Here is a 27800-nt window from a genome sequence, read left to right on the forward strand (position 1 = left end):
AGTCTTCGTCGAGCTCGGGGCGTGGAGGGCCTCGGTAGTCTGGGAGTTGGGTCACTGGATCTCCGTCGCGACGGACGGGCAAGTACTTCTGTACCAGTTTTGCGACGAGCTCATCGACCGTGTGAGACCTGGTGGCCTCGTGAAGGGCCCTGGCCAACGTATGCCTCTGATTTGACTTTGAGCCGCTTTCGTCGAGAAGGTGCTTCAGCGTACCCCAGGATTTGCCGTTGCGCATCTGTCCGTCGATGGAATCGCAGAGCTCGTCCCACTGCTGCTGGCATAGCGCCTTGCAGTGGTCATCGATGACCTTGTTGAGCTCCGAGATCTTTTTTCGGAGTCTGCGATTGAGCCTTTGACCCTTCCATCGGCGGAGCAGGGTGTTTTTGGCCTCGATCAGGTGGGCAAGTCTGCTGTCCATCCGCTCGACGTCGAGATCGGTTTCCACTTTCTTGGTAGGCGCGGAAGCGTCGTTCCGGACGCCTTCGCACCATTCTTCGAGGGTGGCGGGTGCCCTGGCTCTGCTGGGTTCTTCGCGAATCTTGCGAAAGTGGTCCCAATCGATGAACGTGAATTCCTTGATCCTACTCCGAGACACCTTGAAGTTGGTCTCGAGAATGTAGTGGTCGCTGCCGAACTCCATGGCGGTGTTCTCCCAGCCCACGTCCTCAACGTTCCTGACGAACGCTAGGTCAGGTGTCGAGTCCCGGGTGACGGAGTTGCCGATGCGAGTAGGAAAATTCTTGTCAGTGACCAGAGTGAGGTCCATCTCGTTGGCGTCTTGCCACAGGTTGCGCCCCTTGGTAGTGTCGTAGACGTAACCCCAGATGCCGTACGGTGCGTTGAAGTCACCGACGACGACCAAGGGTCGAGGGCCGGCCAAGTCGGTCGCTTTCTTGAGGATGGTCTTGAACTGCTGGCGCGAGTCCCTGGGGTTGCTGTAGATATTGAGGACGAACACGCTGTTTCTGCGCTGATTCTGGTGTGGTACGTCGAGCAGGATCTCAACCATGACATATTCATTTCTACCACACCCCAGCTTGAGGTCGTGGGTGAGATGAGTCAGCCTTTTATCAATCAAGGTGCAAATCCCTCGCCCCCCGGGCAGGCCCGACACGGCCCTGTAGCCCTGGAGCGAGGAGGCGGAGACTAATGTTTCCTGGAGAGCAATGACTTGAGGTTTGATAGCGAAGGACCTGAAAAACTGCTGCAGAGGGGCTTTTTTGTTAGAATATCCCCTGCAGTTCCATTGCCAAATGCGAAAACTCTCTTTGGACCTATCCATTATGGCGGACCGGATGGACTACCACCTAACGGGGCAGTTAGGGCTGTGCAAAGACTGGGACCTCCTGACGCCGCCCTGGTTGGATATTGAAGTCTAGCTTCCTTTAGTATGGCGGGAACGGTGAGCGGTTGTACGACGGAGGCGGGTGTAGCCATTCGCGCCTCAATGGCGTCTATGCGATCAGCGAGAGCTCCGAGGCCCCTGTTGGGGTCTCCGAGTGCAACCTGAATTTGACGAACGTTATCGGTGAGACAATTGACGCTAGCAGTGACCTGTTTGAGGCCATCTGCCAGCCCAATGAGAGATTGCTTAATCTCGCTGACTTCTGAGGACATCGCTCCCGATTCACCTGTTTGTTTTACTACTGCTCTGCGTTTGGAGGACGTCGCAGTACCGTCTACTGGGGCTGGGATTGGAGTCTCTGTGGCCCTGCCTGGCGCAACGTTATCAGACGCATTCGTAACGAGTTTACGAATCTCTGCCATTTCGTTAACTAGCCTCTTGATCATGCTCTTGAGGTCGTCGTTCTCTTTTCGTAAGCGAATGACTTCCGCGGCCCTAGCTCGCTCTGGGTGTGGGTCGTTACGAGGTGCCTGAGCAGCTTCTATATTGGCACCGGGCTTGGGACGTGCCAGATCGGCCCAAAGGAGGGTCGGCTGCTTCCCCAAACGTGTGGAGGCCGGCTGAGGTCCAGATGCTGGCTGGGTTCTGCAACCTGGGCGGTCCCTGGAGCCGGATCTGGATCGTGATCGGACTCGGTATCTTGACATCGACCTGGCCCTGGAGACGGAGCGGCTCCTGGTGCGACCCCTGGAGCGGCCACGAGACTTGGATCTCCCCCTGGACCGGGAGCGGCTGCGACCGTATTGGCGTTCAGGCGATGCTTGCCGGGCTTGATTCGCGCCCTCCATGGGCGGGAAATGTTCGGCGTTGAGCGCGCGGGAGCGTTCCCCCCGTCTGCGCCTGACGAGATATGGCGTCTGAAATCGTCGCTTGCACTCCTTGGCGGCGGTAAGGTGGTCGCCACCGCACAGCTTGCATTTGGGATCGCACCTATGCTGGGCGTCAGAGTTTGCTTCTCCGCATCCTCTGCAGATGGCGTCGTTGGGCGAAGGGCAGACGTCGGAACGGTGCCCGAGCCTGCCGCAGCTGTAACACACGTCCATTTGCTTGCGAAATAAAGTGCACCTGACGATCGTGCCGCCGTAGGAGACAAAATTTGGCACTCGGTACCCCTCGAACAGGACCACCACGGTGCCGGTGTTCTTGATTCTTTTGGCGCCCAGCGCCGTGGGATTTCTCATGTTTACGAGTTTTTTGTCGAGCACCGCGGGCCCGTCCTTAAGGGAGACGCCTCGGATGACGCCCTTGCACGTGTAGTGGGGGGTGGCCTCGTAGGCGCTCACCTCGAAACGTTGACCGGCGACGGAGATGCCTTCGATGCCGACGTAGCGTGCAGCGTTGTCCCGCTTTGGTGTGCTGATCACCATTATGTTTTGTTTAAAGTTGGGACACATCGTGTCCGTGTCTCGCGACGCCGGATCGAGCCCGGCAGCCTGCCATATGGCGTCGGCGATAGTGTCCGATGATATTTTGAATATACGAGAAAACATAATTCTGTGTTGCTGAAGCTCAAACACAAGCCCCTTTTCCAGCCTTCCCCCTCCATTCATATAGCGGCGCCCCACCCCGCTCGGTTCCTTGCAACAACGCGATCCAGATGGCGCTCGCCTCCGCGCATCCGCGGCATTGGCGCACGGACGAGAAGGAGGAGAAAACAAGTACCTTCAATGTTGCCTCCGCGAATAGCATTTCCCGCCAGTGTTTCTCTGTAAACATTACGGTGGCATAAGCTGCATTCGCCGGGAAGCTTTAGAAGCAGTCAGGGATCTTTGAATGCTATCGCGTTCCACTCTTAAAGGCGAAGCTTATGCGTCCTCTAAATTTTGAAAGGAAATTAGTCTCCATATTTTTACTTCAGTCTCTTACAGCCAGACTTGTGCACGATAAAAAAAATGGATAACCCTTTAGAATGAACAAATGTTCCTCCAAAAAATGCATGTGATTTCAGTTACCAATTCCTGCCAATCGAAAATAATTGAGGAAGTACTCAAGAGGAATCGATTGCTTCTACGTTACTTTGTCCAAACTTTCATCAACATTGCATTGATGGCGTAAATAGAAGGAGCTGGCCTGGCCTTTCCAGTGCGTCGTCTGCAGCCCTTCATGCATTGCATAGGAACACTAACAATTGCTTTTAAGAAGTGCGTTCGTCATCGCCTCTCATTTGTCCTTTGAATACATTAGCAGCGAAGCTTAACACTTGCGCGAGGAGCAATACGACAGGGCAAAGCATGGAGGTTAGCTGATTTGCTCAGTGTGCGCGCTTGGGCGAAGGGCGGTATGTAAGCATTGTGGATATTACGCAGAATATTGCGGTTACGGAGCACCTGGCTCCTCTTTGAACCTCAGTGCTTCATCGTTGCTGGGGTATGGAAAAGATGTGCCTGCTTGGACGAATGAAAAGCTGAAAGAAAACCGCCCCTATATGACTTCCGAGCAATGGGTTCTAATTGCGCTTCTTTATTGAGACATGTGAGTCCTGGTTCAAATAGGACACATGTACAGAGACCCCAAGTTTGCCTGTCCTAATGTATGCATTCGCGGGGCTGCGTAGTGGCATTATCTCGAGCTTTCTACTGTAGTTTTTGCCAAATTCAGATTTCAAAGCTGCCTCGCTTGTTACACCTTACCTCGTCATAGAGCAAGTGCATACCTGTAATCGGTTACAGAAAAAGTTAATTGATTTGCAGGGAGCATTACTACGTAAACTAAGTATTCGGAAACTTCGCTACCAGAATCCACATTTGTGGACACTCGTTCTAAAGCCGCGTACTCCTGAGCGAAAAGTATCGAGACATTAAAATGGCATTTCTTTCCACGCCAGTACAATTATGGGCTCAACTTCTAAAGCAGGACACGATGTCTCGGCTGAGGTCTGCAGTTGTTGACACTTATTTTTGGGCTGCAAGTGATATTTACGTTACAAGTTCATATCGGTCCAGCTCTTCACATAGTGTGAAATCAACGTTTAAAATATTTACCTAGTTTCTTGCCTACTTCTGTTTCTGCAGTGAAGAGGTTAAATTACAAAACCAAGAAAATTTTTTTTGATTTCAAGTAATTACTTATATATAGCTCGTTATGTAGAAGGCTGCTTGCAGTACACAAAATGGGTGTTTCATTTAGAGAATCACCCGTAATGGAAGGCCGGATACGCCACATCTTATGGGTATAACTATCAAATGACATACTTCAAGCAGAAATACAAATATTTTGTGAGGAACATAACAGGTTTCCTGCTAATATGACGACACATAACAATATGAATGCCACATGACGGCAAACTATCTGCCGTCGGTTTCATTCAGCTGCGGCTAATCATTTTTTTTATTCCTTGGCACAAGTTACGTAAAACATCCTGTATGCTGCTAAAATAGAGGATGGAGCAAGGTCATTTTATTAGGTATCGCCCACATAAGAGCGCAAAACATTTTAGAGCCAACAAATATATGGGTGCTTTGCCGTCTTCTCGGAATAATCTAGTATTTTATTGATCTGAGGACGGCTGGTTTGTGTGGAAATGTGTCATCTTTGAAGATTACTGCTTTCATAATGTGATAAGCAAGGTAGACCTGCGCTTTGTTGTTTTAGTGCAATGACTTGTTTCTATATAGAGTTACTCTGCGGTGAAAGACGAGCGGCAGTGAGTATTTAAGGAAGCCGTCAATATATTTAATAAGATTAGTACGCAGCGCTGCTTTGTTGTGTAACCCTAACGCATTAATCTGGCAACTATTATTCTATTTCTCTGATACAAAAAAAAATTCCAGTAATGAAAGATAAGAACGTTTCTGTTCACTTCGAAAAGTATTTTCGCAAGACATCATTTAACGCCTGTCGTTGGAATATCCAACACCTGCTAATGATCATGCAAGTCTGCGAGTACACGTGAATATGATGCAGAGTGCTATAGTTGGAGGCAGCCGATACTATAGACGAGTAAGGAGCCTAGAGCACAAAAAAGAAGATCTCGCAAGACTTTTTTAACTTACTTGCTAAAGTATAACACAACGTCAGCTTCAGAAAACAAGTGTCCATTAGAGCTCATAAAATTAAACAATGGGTCTGGCGTACTGGCGTCAATTAAATTAGTGTCAACTGCGTTTTTCTGAGCGAAAAATTCTGTGTATTCCTGAAAGAGAGTAAAACGAGCACAACATCATTGACTACCAACAACCCATTCTTTTGTGACGCTAAATATAAACAGAAGGGTGAGCTTAAAGGGACAAATGGGAGAAGAAATCGTTTCTTTTGTATCAGTAAATTACACTTATACAATACCAACAACACCTCTCTTACTACGATAATGGGCTTTGCAAGCCAGAAAAAGTGCAATAACAAAAGACAGGTGGCAACGACCCCTTAAAATTCCAACACTATTTCGCTGTGACATCATAGATTGTGACAGCGTTTGGTAAGGCCTAGGTAATTGTTTAGCGGTAAAGGTAGACTATGTTGTGTTCTAAACGTGCCAACGATCGAATATGATTAGTTTCGGGAACGTTTCCTCAGCCACCGCGGGCTAAACACGAAATAATAGTTTTGAAATCCGTGACTCCAGAGTGGTGCCCGGCGTTGGAGATTCGGCGTGAAATAAAAGAAAACAACTCAAACTTCGACCTGCATTTTCTCTTTTAATAACCAACCTCTTATATTGATATTAATGACAACAGCATTCTCAAAGAAAACCTTAAACCACCTAGGCGGCCTTAGTGTTTTGATTTAGTGTGGAATTATTATTGAGAACAAGCCCTTAAAAAGCACTGCAATATACCAAGCCCTACCAAACAACCTTGCTTCCAGTGCATACGTTAGGAGAACGTTAGGTAAGAAAGCAGTGCTGGGCAACTTGAAAAGACCTGAGGGCCGTACAAAATGCAGAAATAATGATACGTTCAGTGCGCAAACAAAATAAAGAGACATTAAACCCATATAACTTTGAAATGGTACCGATACAATGCAAAATTAGGAAGAAAGGAGTAAAGGCAGTTATCGCTTGCAAGGTAAATTTCTCTGCGTCACTGTCTCAATCGGGACATGAGTTGCATTCATGCACCGATTTCCTTCAGTCATCCCACTGGGCGTGCCACACGCCGTTCCCGCCCACTTATTGTTCATTTCCAGTCTTTGGTAAATTGTTTTAAATATTCATTTTTTCCATGCGCTGTTGAAATTCGGAACAACCTAGCTAGTTCCTTGCGGGAAGAACCTAATGAAGAGCTTTTAAAAGAATTGTCTAACCACAATTTGTAATCACGTTTCAATTCATTGTATGTTGTTTTTATCTAGTGTATCCACTCCTGCTATGCCTCATCTATCGAGACAGCCGTATCTGTAAATAAGTAAGTCACTTCGGTTATTATAACGTATTATAACAACATTTTTATCCAGCATGTCGTAGCAAACCTAAAGACAAATAGATGCGCCTTAATTACATCATAAAAATAGCCATAGTCTTACCAGTCTACTTACGGCACCGTTTGATCAGGCAAATGCGTCTTTTTGGATAATAATAATATACATTCTGTTATGAAATGGGCTTCAATATTGACACACGTGATAACTTAGACGTAATCAGTTATTTAGCTCTAAAATGCGCGCGCTCATTATTTTTCAAGCCGACCAACTACTTAAGGCTCGTTGTGCGTTCATCAACGTAAGAATTTCGCATATCCTTGTTGCACATGACAAACAAAGGAGCGTGATTAAAGACGTCCTATGCCAAATTTCGCCTTGTCTTAAGCGCATTACACGTTTTCCCTTGAAACCGGTTATTTTCGTATTGACATGCAGATAGCAAAAGCAGTAGTTATCTAAAAAAAAGGTGACCGGATTGTTCTGGGCAACTACACACACCATATCACTACTGCCGCATTTTTCAAAAGGCTTAACGCAAATACTATTAGGGTGTGTTCGTAAAGTTTTTGTCAGAAACTCCATAATTACGGATCAGCAATTTTAATTCATTCCAAACAGACCAACCGTGGACTTACTAGCCAAAAAGGCACTGTGACAGTAAGACTGAAAAGCAATTAGCCGTACTGGAACAAGAAACTTTGGAGCTTTACCTGCCTAACCACAATATAATCACGAGACACGTCACAGTGGGGTAAATGTGAATGATTTTGACCACCTGGGTTTCATTAATGTGTTTCCAAAGTATGGTACACGGGTGTTTTCGCATTTAGCCCCCATCAAAGCGCTGCCACGGTAGGGTTCTGATCCAGCGCCATTTGGCCTAACAGCGCAATTCCAACGCCAATAAACTACCGTGGTGGGTGTGTAACTGGCTATCTCCTTCGATTTTAGCAGGTCATTTTATACTACCCAGCATCAGAGTGAGCTTAAAGAGCTACAGCAACATGATATTCGTGGACCCGCTTTAATTTCATGGACACCCTTCTACCAAAGTATCATTGTTCGGAGATGCCGCAAACTACGTACTAAAATTCCAGGCAGATTGGGCGCGAAATACTGCTTTAAGATTGTATATTAAAACACTGATGCAACGGTCTTCATTCCTAAAGAAAAACAGATGTACAGTCCGCCATCCAGCGATTTCAACAAAGTTGTAGCCGAGTATGTGATTAAGTTCAAGTCTTTTATGTGTCACTTTCACCCCCATATTCTAGGGCTGCCCAAGTCCCACACGTTTCCCTCCACTCGTTTCCAGGTTGACGGTATCATTCTTTTAATAGATACATACGTGTTAACACTAGCCGAAATTTGTATTGCGGCCTGTCATTTTCATATAGAGATTTCTTTCTATATTAAGACACTGTTATCTACTTCGTGAAATATTCAGAAACATTTCTGGTTGGAAAAAAAGAAAATAGTTTGCAATATTGGTAATGCGCCATATGTTTCGCCCGCGGCTTATATTTATGAATGATTTCGTGTATTGCTCACAGCGAAACTTCTTGCGCGAAGTCTAGACTGGTTCTATAAGAACGAAATTGTCAGAAGAATCCGTGTTTTCATGAATATTTTGCACTTGAACGCAGCAGAACGTTTTATCTAATAAGAAAACCACACGCCCGCCTGTTGTTCCAATGCAGAACTTTAATTCAGAGATGGTTAACTATGAAATAGCAAAGTGTTCTTGAGTGCACCTAACCTACGAATAATTATGAGCGTATTATATCTATAGTTCTATTCGAATAACATGTTCATCACTTTGACAGTTGTCGTCATTATATACTTAAATATCCTTTTCATTGTTGCGCTTGATTATCTTGCGTTTATAACCTATAATTATACAAAATTTTTATATGCGCTTTGCTACTGCCGGCTTCTAGAGGTGGCTAAGCAAGTCAAGCTGCACTAATACGCTGCTTTCTTCTTTTCGCCCTTACATTAGGAAAAGAAAACTGCAATAAACTAGGCACAACATTTGCATAGCAAAGAAAAACAAATCAATCTGATAAATCGAATATAGAATATTTATTTATTTATGAATACTTCGCTCTTGAACACAATACCATTGCAGGTACGTATACATATTTGTAGAGTAACATATTGAGACAAAAATACAATATACAATGAACAATGCAATTTTGCCCCAAAAAATATGTAATGCGTTCATTCATGGACGAAAAATGTTCATATTTCCGACCTAAATTACTGTTGTAAAACGCTAAAGTAGTGCATGATTTCAGACAAGTAATAAGCATGAGTGTTTGATAGGGAAGAAGAGACTTTGCGAAATTTGTACATGTTTGTGATCTCACTATTAACTAATAACAAATGCCGGCCGTTACTGTATATTGTATATTTGTATTTGTATAATTGTGTGTTTCTGTTTTAAAGCAGCAGTTTATATCGTCTGCTCGCTTTGAGCAACTTATATGTGATAGACAAGGCATCAGTTTCTGACTCGTTAGACTCACCATGTAATTCCCTCAAAATTTAAAACGCTTCCTTGTGCATCCTTTCTAGCTGGTTATAAGCGGCATTCGCTTTGCGTCCCGAATTAATGTGCAAAAAATTAACAATACGAAAATTGGGAGTAATACGTTACGCCTTTGTCAATTACACCGAAGTTAGGCGCGGTAGGGTAATTTGGCCACCAACTATATTTTTTCTAATTCACAGTTTAATTCGTGTACTTGTTTTCTGCATACTATCAAACATTAAAGAGATTGTGTTCATCGCATATTTGCTGCCAAAGATCATTTCGCTGGGAGCCTATCATACCTGTATTTCAATCAATCAAATTTCAAAACGAGATGGGTCGACCAAATACTGCATTTTTGTCTTCTATCGACAACCCTTACATGAAGGAGCACAACTAGAGGAGCAAGTTTAGTGTTGATCGCTTGGGCAATATGTTATTTAATGTCAGATGGTTCGTTGTGCTACATGTGTGCCTTTGTAGCCATACGGATAAAAATTACAACTTGCCGTGGTTGCTTACGTGGCTATGGAGTTGGGCTGTTAAGCACGAGGTTGCGGGAACCAATCCCGGCCACGACGGCCAGATTTCGATGGAGGTGAAAAGAGCCTTTTACTTCAATTTGGACCCAGGTGGCCTAAATTATTCTGGAGTCTCCTACTACGGCGTGCCTCATAATCAGATCGTAGTTTTGGTACCTGGAACCTGCTAATTTATTTATTGTAAATTTTTACAAAAATGACTAGTGCGAAACTCACCGTTAAAACAACTACGTCGGTAATGACGAGGTGCATGTCGAGCATCTCTTTCTCCGTGTTTCCCACGATTACGTTCACCTTGATGTAGAATAGATCACGGATGTTCTCAAATGAATATTGCAAAGTTCTCTATTATTTGTATTTTTCTACGTCAAACACACTTTTTCAAACACTCACATTAAACACAGCCTATTCCGAAAATTCCCGCAGAACCTAGTTCACCGATGAGTTCTGCCGACGTTAACGCGATTAGCATTAAAGGAATGTAGCGGCACCGCGTACTGCCGCCGCAAACACGCGAAGTAGCAATCGTTCTGCCAACTCCAATGAAATATATCATTGCAGCACAGTATATATTGTTCTATAACTGCACGTCAGTCGAAAATTCGTAGTATCCTAATAGTGTGGCTCCAACTTTGTTTCAATAGATTTCCGCCAAGCACCTGGGGGAGGAGTCTGTTGTGGATGGGCTACTGACGCTTAATTATGTTTATGGCCACATAGCCCTTCTTTCACCTTTTGCACATCCAAGCATCCATTCTGTTGGATTGACCAATAATTTTAACATGGTAATACTGCTTCCCCTGTGAAGAAGTTGCCTGTTGGGCACATGCCAGTGACACATTGTTGTATACTTAGCAAGAATGTAGCCAGCCGCAAGTTGTGCGTTTGGGCCCATGCCCTACGGCCCATGTTGTCTGCTCGCCAATACAGCGGCCAGCATATGTGCAGTGGCCCAAAGTGTACACAAGTTGGGTCACTGTGTGAAACATGTTAGAGAGAAACAGATAAGAAAACGTAAAGTTGGAAAATGAATGCTATTGGCATTGAAGTCCACTGTCACCCACAAGAAAAGGGTATGCTTCACTCTTTACTCCTCGCAGTAACATTACATCACCATTTCAATAATTCAAGCAGTGAAATTTGCACCTGGAGATTTAGGGCCTTCTCTGTGCTTCCTTTGATTGTGACAAATATGAAAAAAGAAACATTGATCACAGATGCTACGTGTACTCTTCGTGATTTAAGTATAGTGCCAAATAATGTGATTAGACATGGATTAGGGCAACTTAAGCAACGAAATTATGCGCAACCCCCGCTTTTTCCGCAACATTATCCACAACAGTCAACTGATGTTGTGACGTGTCCCGTACATTTTTCTTGAGTTCTTTAGATCTAACACCACAAAGACTTGACGCTATCCACGAGACGCCCGACATCCAGTGCACTCTGGTCTTATACCGATTTTCCGCTTTTCTTTTCAATTGATAAAATATGTAAGTGTAGTTGTCTGAATGTGCGTGACGTACCAATATTATGCAGATTCAAACGCTGTTGATTGTTTCATGTACAGTGCATTAGTCCATTGTAAACAATTGTATTTATCACGTAATAATGCGAAAGCATTATATCTCTCGTGAGGCAGAAAATCCGTCGTGATCAAGCGATGGCTGCAAAAATATGGCCGATGGCCGAAAAAGTAAAAACACACAAAATTGATCAGATTTTCCTCAAATTTGTCTTGGAGGTTCCTGTAAACAAAGCCAATTCATAGCTTTCATGAGAAAATTTGGTACATTTGGGTCTGGGTGGGAATGGAACTCAGGCTTCCAGGATGTGAGTGGGTAGTTTCCGATGCCACCCCGGATCCATGGTTCAGGCTGACTAAAGGTCCGGCTGTTGCGTGTGTCATTGCACACCTCACGACGCAGCCATCTGGCTGAATCTTTAAAGTGGATTATGGTGGATTAAGGTTGAAACGAATTAGAGCAATGTCACTTAAGGTTGAGAAAATTGCATTAAGGTGAATAATGGTTGGTACAAATTAGAGCAATGTGGATTAAGATTGGTATGGATGAGACAAAGGTGAATCAAGCAGGATTTAAGGACGGTATAAACAGGAACGAGGTGTATTACGGTGGATTAAAGTACAGTTGGGAAGGACACGTAACAATGTGGGACGTCACGTATCATGGACATAAGCAAATAATCAGAGAAGTCGTCATGCCTTCGCTTTCACATCACATAAGAATATTTCAGTGAAACAGTTTTTCTCTATGTCTTGCACCCTATGCTAGTCCTGCTTGGAAGACATTTCGGTCCGCATTTTTAATAGTGAATAAAATGTATAAATATTTTTAACCTATGCAAGCGAGATTATTTCTGTTACACAGTTTTAAGTGGTAACACTACTGCTGGTATCCTTTAGGCGAAAGAAAATAACATTCACTGGCAAGCATGCTAGTATTCAATCCACGTGTTCTCATAACGCGAACTTTTGAACTGTGCGTTATTCTCTAAGTTGCATACGAAAGATGTCACTGTGATGAGCTTTTCGGCAATTGGGCACCGTCGTTTAAACGTACTTTTCAAAAAAATACGAAAGCATAAAGATAAAGAAGGAAACAGGTGAAGGAAGGTGTCAGAATGCTTGGCCTCATTACAATGCGAATATATCAAGTACACTCAACGGCAAACAGGAACTGCACACTCTCCGCCACGCCAGGACTCTTATCAAAGAACACCTTGGTCTAAATAATATCGCCCGTAACTTTCGTGTTCATATCCTCACCGTGATAAAGGTCAAGCACTCAAATGATTGCAATACTCTCTTTCTTTATTATTTCCTCAGACGCGGTCTAAGAGAGCGCCGAGGATAAAGGCGACAGAGCACCTGTCAAGGGCTCCGGCCCCCTTGCCCAATATACACAGACAAAACACACCAACAAAGATCAGTCAGACAAACATCATACGTTTAGACAGTGGGCAATATTAAAAAGGTGGACAAGTCACTGCTCGAATATAAAGTGAGCAAATAATTGGTACAAAACATTTACATACGTAACATAATGTCTGCAACATAAATACAGAACACAGCAATTCAGTTACCAGTCAACACGTTCAACACTTCGCTTCTAAGTACAACTATAAATTAGCCATGTAAACATGCCCTCTTATGCTAGAATGTGCTTACGAAAATATATTGATTTAGGGAATGAAAGAATCACAGACTAGAAAGTTAGAAATTCGTCACTAGCGTCTAGAAAGTTCCACTAGCGACCCACAGCGAAAACCCCTGCTCTATATCCGAAGACAAAAAAAATTGACCTATGTTTCTTTACGTGATTTGAATGCAAAAGCAAAATGACAAAGGCAAAATGACCACCAATAAATACTTCTAATGTACAGCAACATGCTCTCCATTTTTCGCTTTCCTTTCTTTGCATTGATTATTCACCAGATCACAACCGTTGAAAAGTCATCGCCAAGTAGCTTGAAGTTGGTATTGTGATTGCTTCATTATACAACCATGATACACACCAAACAAATGTAAGCAAACTGCTGCTCTTTTTCTACATTCATAGATCTCATCTTAGGCACTCAGTTCTTCAAAGGCCAACGGTAAGCCAGACGCACTGAGGCATCCTTGCATGACACATATATCAATGACGCATATATCAACTGAACTTGCTCTAATTTGTGCCAACCCTAATTCACCCTTACGCAGTAGTTCTGCGGAAACCCGCAAGGTGGAGAGAAGTAATGAATAAAGAGAAAATCAGACCCTAATCACACCCTAATCAGGTCTAATGCCGCAGCATCAGACTGCTAAGTTTGAGTGGATGTACCAGCCAGATGGCAGTGACGTGACGTGTGCAATGGCGCACGCGCTAGGCACATCTTTAGTCATCCGGAATCGTGGAGCGACCGTGGCGTCGGGGGAAGCGTGATTGTTTCGCACCCCGGATGCCCAGGCTTGATTCCAACTGAGACCTAAATGAACGAAATTTTCATCTTAAAACCATTATTCTACTTTGTTTCCGGGAACCTCGCTGAGAAATTTGACGTCAGACCCAGCTATTTCCCACGTGTTCTTCCTCTTTGCTCTGTCGGCCTGATTTGGTACCATCGCGCGATTATGGCAGATTTTCTGCATCATGGGGCTTATAATGTTTTATCATTAATAAAGTTTTATCATTAATAACTGCTGCGTCAGTAGCATCTGTATCAGAGTATGAGGGAACTTCTGGAGGGATATTTTTACAGCGTATTTTCGTTTTGTGGTAAGGTTGATGTACGCATTGCAAAAAAGAATGGTCTAAATATTGTGCAGAACTCAACCACCAATCTTTTTTCTGGCTCTTGCACTGATTTCCAGTGTTGGTTGTACAAAAAAGCATAAGCTTCCGGATTTGCTTTAGTATTGGCGAAGGAGCCATCAATGTAGTGTGCGTTGCGGACATCACCTAACACCGAGCAATATTTCATTCGTTGTCACAACAACGTTGTGGAAAGAGTTCTAAAGCGGATCAGTATTGTAAGCTACAATTTTTTGCGTAAAATCTATGAAGAAATACATGAGAGAACAAACACTGGGTAAATTTAAATAACACTCAACATTCAGCTCATATCCTATCGAAAGCACGTTACTTGAAACTGTCCTCAGCGTTTTATAAAGAACACATGGTTATGTTGTATGATGGCAAGTGAAGACATCTCCTTGACACTAATCTGACAATAAGGTAACCTAACCTTATCTGGTGAGCTATCACCGCAAATGAATCTGTCTTTGAAAGGCTTATTATAGTTAAAGCTTAAGGTTTAAGAGGGGCAACGATATTATAAAAACCAGTTTTTATTATTTCGTGACTTGCAAAAGCATGTTCTACCCAAAAAGCATTTACGCGAATATTCTTAGATTAAGTTATATTACTGTTATATTTAGGCCGAAAACGAAGCCGTTCAACGCTCCAGTAAACTTAACGTATGGGGGAGAACCACTACACATAACTGATCACATTAAAACCCTTAGCGTAACTTTTTCCAATAATATGCTTTGAGATAACCACATTGACACTGTTTTGACAAAGTTAACTCGTGTAGTTGACGTCTTATCTTGCCTAAGAACATACCTGCCATTCAAGGTCCAACTTCTCCATAATTCGCTGTTTTACTCTCATCTAAATTACTGCTTATTGGTTTGGGGCACAACTACTCAAACTAACTTACAAAAACTTTTTGTCCTCCAGAAAAAATTGTCAGACTGCTTTATGGCTTACAATATAACAGCCATACACACAGTTATTCTTCAAAAACAAACACTATACCAGTAAAAAAACTTTATAATTATAAGCTAACACTAGCCTTCAAACGCGATTTGAAAATAGAACGTTTCTACGCGACTTACCGTCACTAAAAGAGAACATTTCCATACACATTACTCGGCACAAAGTAAAATGGAATGTTATAACCCCTCGGCCTAACTACTCCACAGAAAAACTGTCCTTCACACTGCCCGCTCTCCTGAATAATTCCAACAAAAGTACCACTGACATTTAAAAAAATAACTAATGCTGCAATACGGCAACACCACGTATAAGGTATCTAGTCTTTCTCATTGGATGATTTTTGTGTTCATTTCCAGTGTCCATTTCGGTGCCTATGTATGTTTCGATGTAGCCTTTTTACTGCCGCCTTGCAGAGGGGGCGGCGGGCCCCTGTCAAGCTCCCGTTTGTTCGTGCAGCTTTTACCTGCAGCTTCCTCCATCTTTCTGGCTGGGAACTAAACATTATTATTATTATTATTATTATTATTATTATTATTGTTATTATTATTATTATTATTACTATTATTATTATTATTATTATTATTATTATTATTATTATTAACTAAAAACAGTTGCCCCGACAGTGAATTGCTTCTCTGACTCTGATATAGGAGAATATTCCTGCACCTGTACACTTAGCCCAACTGGTGACTGTCAAGACTTGCAGAAATGTGAGTCATACTCACGGCAACGAAAAAGAGGCGCAAATAGTCGATGAGATGTTTGTGTTCGTGCCCATTCGTTGCTTGAAAAGAAGAACCATATTCATAGCTCACGACTACGGCTGCCTCGATCGTGGCAAGCATCGGACCTAAAAGCGTGAGGACAGACGGTTGCAGATATTTTTCCTTTGTCAGGTGGCGGGAAACGATTTTTAAGGAACCGCAAATACACCTTATCCTTTCACAATGGTTACTAGACACCGTGAAAATTTTATTGCAGTCATCTTTATGATTACAAACTCAGTTTTTCTTACTAAGTATAATACAAACTTAAATTTCTTGTGTTTCACGTACCATAATCATGATATCAGGCAAACCGTAATGTGGTACACTGCTCTAAGGTTGACCTCCCTGGCTTTCTTAAAGTGCCTCTAATTATATGTATCCGACCGTTCTTGGATTTCAACTTCATTGAAACACAACCGCCAATGTCCTGAATCCAAACCATGACCACGAGCTGATCAGAGCGATACCATAGCAGGTAACCACCGCGGCAGGTGGAAAGCTTAGCTCATTTCTCAGGGCGGATGCCTGTATGCCAATAGCATTTCTGCGTTTATTGAGACGCATCAATTTATATATAGACACGTACGTTAAGTGCATGAAGCGTGTATTGCAGGGACCGAGTTTAGAAAGGTTTTGGTGCGTAAGTGCACTTTGCTATTCGCTGCCAGCATTCGAACATAATTGTTGAGCATGAAGATTATCTAGCATTTGCTCCTACAAACAAGCTCAGCGTACCATCTCTGTGTCAATACGGGGTCTTGCTTGGTAGCTGAATAATAATAATAATATACCACGCAAGCGAAATCTTTGAAATTGTTGCATAATTGTCATTGCAACATGGCTGTGCTGTGGAACATTCGCTATTGCTTGAACAACGTGCCTTAGGTCAAATCTCTGAAGGCACATTCTCCACTATAGACACTGGTGTTACATTTTTACTTATTTTATTGATTTTTTCATTGTTTTGGACAATGCGCAAAATTGGCCGCGGTTCAGGGCAAAAGCAGTTTACATGCGTCCAGCCAAAGGTCCCGTGAACGCTTAGCTGTAGGGTAGTGTCACTTCTGTGCACAAAACAAAGCATCATTCCGTGTATATGATATCAGATATAGTGAAAATACATCTGCATGAATTAAAAAGGTTCGCTTGTTTGACTAAATTGAAAACTATTCGTGTCATCGTTCGTCGCGAGACCATGAGTAGCCGCGCGTCTGTACCATTCACAGCAGCCACGACAGATGGACCTCCGCTCATGCAACGCTTTGTTTCCCTATATGGTATCGGTGTACGCGCTCACCGCATGCCTTATCGATGGCGGCATCGGTGAAGAGATGGCGTAGGGCTACTCTGGTGCCACGTCGATGAAGTTATCGATGAAGGCACACTGAGCGTTGATGACTTAATCGCAGAAGATGACATTTCCGGTGCACTCGTGAAGACCAGCGAATAAATCTGAGATGTCGTGGCCAGCCAACTCCACCATGCAGTGCAAATGGCAAGGACACAAGATGTGCAAACATCGACAACGCGATCGACAGGTAAAGAGGTGGTGGTGAGGAGCTTGTGGAGATGACGACGAAGTCGACCGTTCGTGAACAGTAATTATAATTCACTGTAGTAAAGGCCCGAAACAATCACGGTGTCATCTTGCGCATCTAAACTATTTTTACTTGTAGATAGGGTCAGCATAGAACTTTCGGGTTGCTAAGCTTACTGAGGATGGCCTATGGATGCTCCCTGTCAGTTTTGCAAAGATGATCGAAACGTCTTTAGCGAACGAGAGCACCGTTTGTGCAGGGACAGCGACCAATCGGTGCTCACAGACAGCTGGGATACAAGTATCAGACTGTGATAAGTCATTGTGGGTTTTAAACGGTAATGACTAGCTTTATGCTTGGCGGCAATGTATGTAGGACGAAGTGGTTAGAAAGAACGATGGGGATAATGGCGAAAAAGTACGCCATCGCGGGTCAAAGATATTGGCCCAGCCTAATTCATGCGCCAGTGGTTTGTATCGCGGTATCCGGGATAGCTCGTTGCGGACGGGCAGGCCGATATATAGTCCTCATCGTAGGCAGGCTTTCCGTGTATATTGGATAAACGCGCGCGTTCGAGAATGTTCCCGTACGACAACTTGAAGGAGGGATACATTCGGATGAAACCCGTCCCAAGAACAGAGTTGTGCAACAGATGGTGAAGAGGCCTCTAGTTCACGCCACGCAAAGTGCTCTGAGTTTTGGGTGCTGGGCGCTTGAAAATCCTCACACGTTGAGCTAGCGGCGATTTTGCGCCAAGTACACGATGTACGTGTCTTATAGGACGTCTCTTCGCTTCCTGAAAGCACAGGCACTCTTTCATATTATCGTGAACAATCGAGTAGTCCTTGCACACGAGTAAATTGAAGATGTCATCACGGATGCCTTTAAAAATGTGGCTGAGATTCACAGCTTCGGCCATTTTAGCATGATGCCACCGACAAAGCGTCAGGCATTTTGAAGGTACCTAATGTGTTGTTCGCTTGAATTTAGTTCGTTGCACGAAAGTTCCTTCTTGGAAGCTCACTGGCGTCTGAATGGTATCGCGAAGAGATCCCACAGTTTTATTTGCATATGCTCAGCCGGTGTGTATAAAACGAAACATGGGCCATTCTTTGACGTAATATGGGACATTGACAAGATAACGTACTTGTTTTCACCTGCACACGTTCGTCAGTCACCCAGTATTCAGCATCCACGCTGTCAGTTCCGTAAAAGGTGTCAGGATTTCGTGTCTCAGTCGTGGCAACCGGCGTTGCCGAGTCTGAACCCTCAGGCCTCTCACTTGACATTATGTAATATCGAACAAGATGTACCTTGCGCAGCTCCATGGTGTGCTTCTGATGTGCCCAGCATCGAAACCAAGATGTTGTGGGGGGAAGTCCAAACTGAGTACTTTTTTACCCTGCACCCAATATGCGAATGGCGCCACAACAATAACAAAGTTGACGGACGCGAAGGCGGCTCGTCCTCCTTTCTCGTCTGCTGCACTACAAGCCGTTCTTCATTTGCAGGATAAGTAGTTCATACCAACATGGGACGCTGTTGAACGCCATTCTGCTACTGCAACAAGTGAACATTCATTAGTCCCCAATTTAAGTGCGTCACATATTTTTGTGTGCCTAGTGCGAGAATAATTGGCATCCTTTTAGGGTGACATATCCTAATACATTACCAATTTTATTGAAGTTAGCCTGGCTCTTAATTTGAATCAGTGATTCATATACATTCTTCTTTGATGCAGAAAACGCTACTTATAATAGTTAGAAATATGTTGTTATATTCTATATTGACTGCGAATATAATTCTAGATGAACACCATGTTGCAAATGTTGTCCTTATTATATAGCCATAGCCTTACCGAAATGCTGTCTATTTCCTGTTACGCTCAAAATTTGAGTCCTCAGTCACTGGAATTTTTACTGCCACAATATAGCGTTATGGCTGTTTAGTAGTACTCGTGAAAGTGATCCGTCACTTTGGATGCCACCAATTTTATTATTGCCGGCGATCTTCCGATAGGCGCGATTTGGAATAGCGCTCGTCGATTGTGCTTGGGTTCACGTTGAAGAACACCCTAGAACTTCTAGACATGAAAGACCCCAGGTAGTCAGAATATTCCACGTCCTCTCCGACAGCGCTGCTTCTAATTTATTGTGCGCCATAGGGACGTTAAACTTCAAAATATTTTTATTACGGAAGTGCAGAAAGGAATGTTTGAAAACCGAAAAATAAAAATTGCAAAACTGCCAACAAAATTATATTCCTAAGCGGCAATTCATTTGTGAGCATTTCGCTTAACTCTTAACTCACTTGCAGCTCAAAATATTTTTGACCTATCAAAAATATTTATAGAAAGTATATAAATCTAATGATTACTATGTGCCTTTAAACTTGCCTTTAAAGAGCTAGCTGCTCACCTCTGATGTTACGGAAATGTCGTCCCTGATCAGCAGGTAATCTTTTGGTCACAAAATCTACACGCTTCATCGTTCTCTTCTTAGCACACGTGGTGGTCATATTCTCGCCACGGCGAAAATTGCTGCTTTCTTTAAGGAAGCTCTTATTTATTATGTGCATAGAAGTTCTCAAGGACACCGTTGACCTTCAAACAACTAGCATACTAAGTATCCATCTACCATACATTTACATTTAACTGGCAGGTCAACAATATTGTTGACCTACTGTATTTCGCTTACAGTTTTCTGGTAACGTTATCACATTCCATTTCTTATGTATTTTTGCAATGTTAAGACACCCAGGTAAACGTTCTAGGCAGAGTGTTTCTCTTAACAGTGTAACTTTTTAGTGTTAGGGTTGAGTGAAGGAATCGAAGCATCTTTAGCCATAAGAGGCTTGGCTAAGACTCTGCAGCGCGAGGAGACATTCCTATATTTTTTTTTAAATGTCTCCTAAATCTTTGTTTGATGGGGTGCTTTGCAGCTTTAGTTTACAGGACTAAATCAATGAGTGGTGTTGAATAGAAGCGATGATCTAATGCGCATTTGAAGAAAGTGCAAACGTATCGACATCATGATTAAGTGATCAGCTTCTAAAGAGCCATTGCGTTTCAAAGACGGAGACAACTTGTAAGTTTAAGAATTCGCGTGCTTTGAGTAATTAGTCTTTATCGCATTCTGAAAGAACCAAGATAGCTTAGCTTGCGTTAAGGCATTCATCATATATGTCTAAATATAGATTTGGCTATTGCGTACCGTTGTATATGTGGTAAAAAAGCAATACTTCACATATTTTAGTTTCTTTGAAGACGAGCCTCAGATTAGTGCACGGAAATTGTGGTAGTTTCTGGCACTGAAACTGATACTACGTAGCGAAATTAATACTACGCGCTCAAAATGTTTTTGCCACGTCGAAGAGAGAGACGAAAAAATGAGTAACATTATTTAATAAAAAAATAGTCACGACCGAGAATTTACCTTTGGGCCGCATCACGATAGACTGTTACGTTAACTGTACGATACCGCAGAAACCTTCCATTTGTTTGTTCTTATTATTATATTAACCACTGCCTCAAAAGAATGCGGGTTTTTCAGCATTAGCATTGCTGATTTGGGCTTTTCAAAGGCCACTTCTTGTGCGCCTTACGCACATTCTTCTCAAAAGTCTTGTCTTATAACGTATTCAAGGCCTAGAGCGGCTTCTAAACACCTCTTAGTTAGTATAAGCAGCCTTCAAGGAGGCAATATAACATACTGTAGAGAAAAATTGACTGCGCCTTACCTCAACGAACCCTGGATGCGTATGCAAAGCGAAAGCCGGTTTTGGCCTGGTTAAATCTTCGTTTCACTTGGTTAACTTTTTATTTAGCTCTACTTACTATACTTAGGTATACAATGATCGTTAAGCCTCGGATGACGGCTGTACCTAGGTCAGCGGCTTGGAATTACTGTGATTAGGCTTGGCAAGAGATGCATCGTTAGACGATGTGACGTCTGTTGTGCCACAAGGAAAGCGCAAATCCTAGACATGCAAAGAGACGCCGCGAACATGCGCAGCATCGAAGCACATTGCTGAAGTGCTGAAGGACAAACGGACAGGGCGCGAATGCGGTTGCTACGTTGATCTCGACGGTGCGACGCCTGTTGCATTCCGCACCCGCTCCATTGAAGTAGATGGCCAGGTGATATCCGCGGGGTGGTTAGACACCACTTGGAGACGACGGCTCAAAGCGTCCCGCTCCCGCGCAACGCTCAGAGAAGACGGCCCCGCCTCCCTTTCATCCATGGTCATGAAAGCACTGACTACGTGAGCGCGGTCCTCCTCTCAGCCAGGCGGGCGGCGAGACACGAGGTCAGACGGCGACTCAGCCGCGCCAGCGCATGCGTCAAGCCGGCTACGGCATCGAAGCTAGGCGCCGCGAGTCACGTGATGCGTTGCCAAGGCTACGGCGCAGCGGCACTCAAAAGAAGGTCAAATTCCTGGTGACGGCGAAACTCGGCACCACGCGGTTATGAAAGATTTCGCTTTAAAAGCTCCTCATAGTGTCGATGCATTGAAATAGATAACAACAACGGCATCGCCAGGTTGCTACCCTGTGCAGGCGCACGGGGGCAGACGACGAGATGCGATTCAGAGAGCCGCGCAATCAACGCTATCCCGAGCCTCCCAGAGTACAGTGTGCCATCTAGTTCAGGTGCCTGCAAATGCACCCTAACTGAATAAAATGTACGGAATTCACTTTACACATTGTCCATACTCAATTGCTACATATATATGATTGTTCTTGCAGAATATTTTTTTTTTTAATTTTAGGGTTACACAAATAAGAGGTCGCCACATGGCGGCGCATTTGCGATTACAATTTTTTTTCGCTCAGCTTTTCCTCTGGAGTTCATATCCTGTTGGGATCAGGGTCTAAGTTTTTGTTTCAGACTGAGGCATGATACATAAGGTAGTTCGCCTTCGCCGCCAAAGCGTCCAAAATATGGTAGCAAGCCTGCGCTATACCGGGGCGTCGCACCAAGCTGGCAAAGCTGACTATCGTCGTCGTCTGTATCTATCACGAAGAGTTGCTTCTTGGTAAGGAGATAGTGTGGCGACGTGGAAGGAAACGAGAAACGGCTTTATCTTACATTATTACTGAACTGGCTCCAGATATAGTAGCTCACGCCTTGTCGGAGCACTTTTTTGTGTGAGCTAACTACCTGACTAACCACACATATGTCAGCACACACTTTAATCGGCGAAGGTGCTTGCTTAAAACCAGTTGTTTTACCTAGGTAACAAGACGAGGGGATCTGTGAGCTGTGTGTCGTCCACTTTTAACGGTCGAGCCCTTTGCAAGCTCTCACCCATGGTCGCACCACATTGTTGGGCTCCGCCTCTGATGTCCTACCGTCGAACCCACCAATGAAACAATGAAGAGGCAGCACAGAAAAAGGTGTCCTCGCTGTTACCACAGAAGTTGGCGAAAGCTCCGTCAGCTCGTCAGGGTCATGAGACTGGCATTCACGCTCGTCACAGCTTCCACGGAGTGGGGGCGATTGTGGTGGCCTCGAAGTGAGCGTCCTTGTTTGCCCGTCATTGTCGGCGTCGGGCCCCATCACTGTCCCGGAGGGCACTAGTAAAGGATCAGCCTCCTGGGAAGCGCCGAGTTAATGTGCATTGCCATTTTGGGACACAATACTAACTCTATGGCCGGCTTTCCGCCGCTCTAGCACTGACTGCCATCGAAAAGAGCTATGGCGCGTACACTTTCCTCCTGGTTGTGTAGGTTCCCTGCTCGCACATTTGAAGACGGGAAGGTATGCGTGCATAATAACCAGCTCTACACGTATTTTAAGCAGTGTATTCTTAAGGTTGTTTAAATCATTGCGCAATGTGGTTCTTCAAGTGCGTTCTCTTCGTGCTATGTATTTTTCCGTATCTTTACGACATAATTGACTGTTTGCACTTCAGTCCGACCTAGTTCTGCACGTTTCGCAACGCTATAAAGCGTATATGCGTATTTTAAACATTCGTAATCTTAGGTTTGCTTCCTCGTTTTTTTTTTTCGTTATAGGTGAACGCCTACTTTCATCCACTCCATAATTTTTTATTGCTTCCTAGGGGCAATCACTCCATGAATGAATAATTTCTAATACAGAATAATATGAAATAGTCAGCGGTTAGTAGATGCACGAAGAAATTTAGTATTTCGACATCCCTCGGATACAAACATTTACTAAGGCACGACATTAGCAATTCTCAATAACTCACCCGTATTACATCCAGAGCGCGCTTTAACTTCGACAGATGCGCTTTCAGTGATGGTTGCTTCAAAAACCTCCTGTTCGTTGCTGGTGACGTCTGACCGAGAAATGAAGGAGAATAATTTATCTAAGTTAGCAATAGACTATAAAAAATTATTATTGTGTAAATGCCATAGTAAATATCAATTTTCAGTATTTATTACTGAGCTATACATAGCCTGTCTAGAAATTATTAGTAAATAAATTTCATCGGAAATTTCAAACTTCAATATCTCTTTCCATGCATAAAAGTTCACCTTTCGAGCATAATCAAAAGGTGTTTAGGGCTGCACTGTCAGTCTTATTGTCCAATTACGAATGCGTTGTAAATTCCCTTCTAAGAAACGGCGCTGAAGTGAATGGTGTATTTGCAGCTCTAACAAATCCCACAATATTGCTTCCGCTTGGCATGTCGAAACGAAACAGACACCTATATCCTTATGTTCGTTCTAGACAGTAAACAAAGCTGTGAAGTGCTTGTGGCGGTATTTTGATCCATTAGTTTATAGATCAGTTTGGTTCATGCGATATCACATGTACTTTTCTTGACACGCACTTGAAACTAGACTGTCATCACCAAACGTAAATTTATTTGGCAGAAGTGTAATCACAAATGAACACAGCTTTATCTCAATTGTCAGCAAAAAAAATCCTGCGAAACAAATTTCATGGCTACGGTTGATGTTAACACGATTAGCATTCAAGCAACACAGCGACCAACGAAACATGTCATGTTTGAGCTGTGCACTTAAGATGAACTCCTCTGTCCTCCAGTAGCTCATTTTGAGGTCAATCGATGGACGAATATTAGTTTGCATTGCGGAGTCGGTGCCCCGCGTCAGAAATCCCTCAGAATGGGTTTGGCTGCTTCTTTGTGATTGTGTTCACGTGGCGATAATAGATGAAAAAACGGAGAGTTCGATCTTTCTGCCTGACTAAAATTGCGAGAGGTGCCTACGGGCTCTCAGACGGCTAGATAAATTATTTCGCGTAGGATTTCATTGACTTCTTTCATTATGGTTTCTTGTTCTCGTCTTGAAACGTGCTACACACTCTGACGATGGGATAGAGCGGAATGCTTCGTGATTATGCCATGCTTAGCAACTGCTGTTTGTTGAATTGTTGACTACGACAAAATATTTCTTTTCGGAAGACGTTCTCTTCAAGAAGAGACGGACGATTTTTGAACTGCAGCTCTTTAAGCATGGCCGCAAGGCTTGCATTCACGTCGAAGGCTGGGTCTTAACTATGTCCTTCGCTTTACTTGCGGGAGGCTAGCTTCCACAGTTTCTTCTACGTAAGCAATCGTCGTGCCCTTGTTGACGTTCTTGTATTCTTGGCTGAATTTTGGCAGAATCAATTTCACCTTTCCTCCGTGTAAGCTAGGAGTGCCACATGCGACGCAAATTTCACGGTCGAGCAGTGTTCACAGGGTTTGTCGGTACGGATGAAAATGAGAGTGCTGGAGCGAGCTGCCACGCTGACTTGGTATTCGAGTACACTCGAGTACCGAGAGGGCTGACCGATGGTAGTGCTTGCTCCGTTAACAGCATTATCGACTTGCATCTTGAGCCCGTGACTGCTGCGTGTTAGCTTAAAAACCATATTCCGAGGATTAGGCCCCGTATTCACTGCTGCAGTATCAGGAAGCTCGCGTGGTAAGTTGGAAAGCAGCGTTCGCGATTGTGAATGGCAGTCCAAAATCCAATCGGCCTTATGATGTGTCCTCCAGCTGTGCACATTTGAAGACCTTCCCAAGCAGTCTTTACCTTCCTCAACATGAAATGGTCCATTGATGACTGAGTAGTCGGCTCGTGTAACAACTAGAGCGGTGACGTCGTGTTGCCCCACTGCTTTTGCGTCACGTCTTGAGGTCTTCTTTAGGCAGCGTATTATTGGAGCCAAGGCATCGTCTGGATGGTGGCGTGTCGTTGTGGCTTCGTCGAGATGAATCTTGTAACGTAGTATTCGGTGGCAGAAGGTCTTCGGTGTTTAGAACGAACAGCAACCACTCCTTCATCGGTTGCGGTTTTTAGTTAGGACCGGCCGCGGGTTGGAAAAATGTATGATTGGCGCTGAGGCGAGCGCGAATGTCACCGACGCATCCACTGAAAAGCTGCAGGGTATTCGATGATGACACATCGTCGATGGGCAAGATTCGGACACGGCGCGTTAAAGGCGAAGCCTCTTAGTCCTATTTCCTGGCATGGGCGTCGACGGTACCCGTGGTCCGCTTCACCTAAGTAATAGCAGAGCGGGTGGTAGCAGACGCTTGCCGCATGTCTGTCTTCTTCGGGGCACTGCGCGAGCTGAGAGACGGATGGACAGGCAACCTTGGCAATGCGTGGCGAAGGAACGGAGGCGTTACCGTTTGTACGCGCGGGCGCGAAGGAGGAAGCTGACGGCGGTCAATGGCCGTGTAGATCATTGCTCGCGGTGCTGCAGCGATTCGGGCTGCCTTTGAGAGCTCCCAGTAATCGCTTAATTTCTTCGTTCAATGTCAGTTATCCAGGCCATTTGGGGCTGTAACACATAGAACAGTTTACGCAGTTCTTTGGGCCCGAAGAGACTGAAAGTTTTTCGAGGCTCGTTGGAGCCAGTGCTTGAACTTCACCCTTCGACTATAGCACTTGCTGGTTATATTGCCTTGCTCACATTACAAGGGTGTTCGACATCGATGAGGCTTCGATCGTAAATTTCACGATGGTCTTCCGCGGGTGGTGAACTAATCCGGTGAAGAGGCTTAGTTTCACACTGCGCATCAGGAAGGGATATTCATTCTTATCTTTGGACATATCGGGGTCAGCTTGTCCAAAGAGGCGAGTCATTTCTGCTGTGACGATCGCGATGTTCGCATTAGGAAAATGCATACAGGAATCCAGTTTCGCTTCGGCCTTTGCGGACGACGATCGTGAAAGTGTTCAAGAAAGCGTTAGGGGAAAGGCACCATGTTGCCAAGGTGGAATCACAATTCTTAAACTATTTTCTAGCGACATCTTTCAAGGTTTACACATGCCGCAGCTTCTCGTCGCAGGCCTAGTTTTTGAAGAGAGCGACACTTTTGCATATTTAAAGTTAGCTTTTCAGGTCTTCAAACAATGATTCGGGCAGACTCCCCGGGTTGTCGAAGTGCGATGGCTGCAGGCTTTTGGTGGCCTGTGCTCGTGGTATTTCATTTCGTCACAATCTTGCTAGTTGTGTCAGATATAAGTCACTTATCCGGGGACGGTTCTATACCTTGTGGTTAGCTCGATGTCCCGGTCGACTGCGTTCTCGTAAAATTTTCGGCTTGAGGGAGGTATCTGGTAAATGAACGCAGAACACGCCTACCAGGTGTCAGGTTGTAGTGATAGTAAACAGCCGCCGAAGTACATACGCAAGTCGAGAAACTGACCATCTAATGGGTGAACCATCATTCAGGAAAGTGAGTAACATTCAGCACAATAACAGAGGCTTCTTGATCGTAGAAGTTTTATCTACGGATCAGATGCCTAGGCTCTTTATTCATCACTCGTCGAAGTTTCCCACATAATTTCTGGTGCTCGCGTGTCATGAAAAAACACAACGATCTTTGCAGTTCGGATAAAATCTGATTACAAGAGGTTCGGCGAAAACATAGGCAACAGACAGGACCAGCTACGACGATCTAGAACGCTCTGATACAATTACACGAGTTATATCGTCGGGCGATATAACTGTTGGCATTTGCTGACAGGTGATAGGAAAAAGGTGAATACTGACACGTGTCAATATGCTCTCCGAAACGGTACTCACTTATCATTGCGAGTTCCTCCTGTGATTCGTACCCCTCAATGGCACTTATGTAATGAGCGATAAGGCCATCCTCTGTCGGAGGGGCATCTTCTTTGAAAGTAATCAACCTGGCTCCACCTAATAAGCCTCTCTAAATACAAAGCATAAACACATCGCTGTAATACAAAATTTAGGCATGCATTTGGTAGACCAAAACGGACACTGTTTGAAGGGTAATGTTTATTTGACTCTAATAATATTAACAGAATTTAATCAGGATTGAACATAGAACCGTAATACCTATAGGAAGTATTTCCGAACGATCTTCAATAAATACTGCTGCAGCGAATATTACTTTGGCAGGGCAG

The 27800-nt window shown here is 44.1% G+C and overlaps 1 protein-coding gene across 1 annotated transcript in view; it reads right to left on the reverse strand.

Annotated features, from left to right (window-relative positions):
• LOC126543748 (venom metalloproteinase antarease-like TpachMP_B) overlaps nt 1-27578 on the reverse strand; it is a 38355-nt gene extending 10777 nt beyond the window's left edge. Inside the window, exons 1-6 of the mRNA XM_072284681.1 lie at nt 27454-27578; nt 23648-23737; nt 16906-16957; nt 15852-15976; nt 10058-10135; nt 5398-5537 (exon numbers count right to left, since the gene is read on the reverse strand). Of these exons, the coding sequence (XP_072140782.1) occupies nt 5398-5537; nt 10058-10135; nt 15852-15971 (338 nt within the window). The 5' untranslated portion in view covers nt 15972-15976; nt 16906-16957; nt 23648-23737; nt 27454-27578. The remainder of the gene's footprint in view (nt 1-5397; nt 5538-10057; nt 10136-15851; nt 15977-16905; nt 16958-23647; nt 23738-27453) is intronic.
• Between the last annotated feature and the right edge of the window lie 222 nt (nt 27579-27800).

The sequence above is a fragment of the Dermacentor andersoni genome, chromosome 10, assembly GCF_023375885.2.
Source record: "Dermacentor andersoni chromosome 10, qqDerAnde1_hic_scaffold, whole genome shotgun sequence".
Taxonomy (NCBI): Eukaryota; Metazoa; Arthropoda; class Arachnida; order Ixodida; family Ixodidae; genus Dermacentor; species Dermacentor andersoni.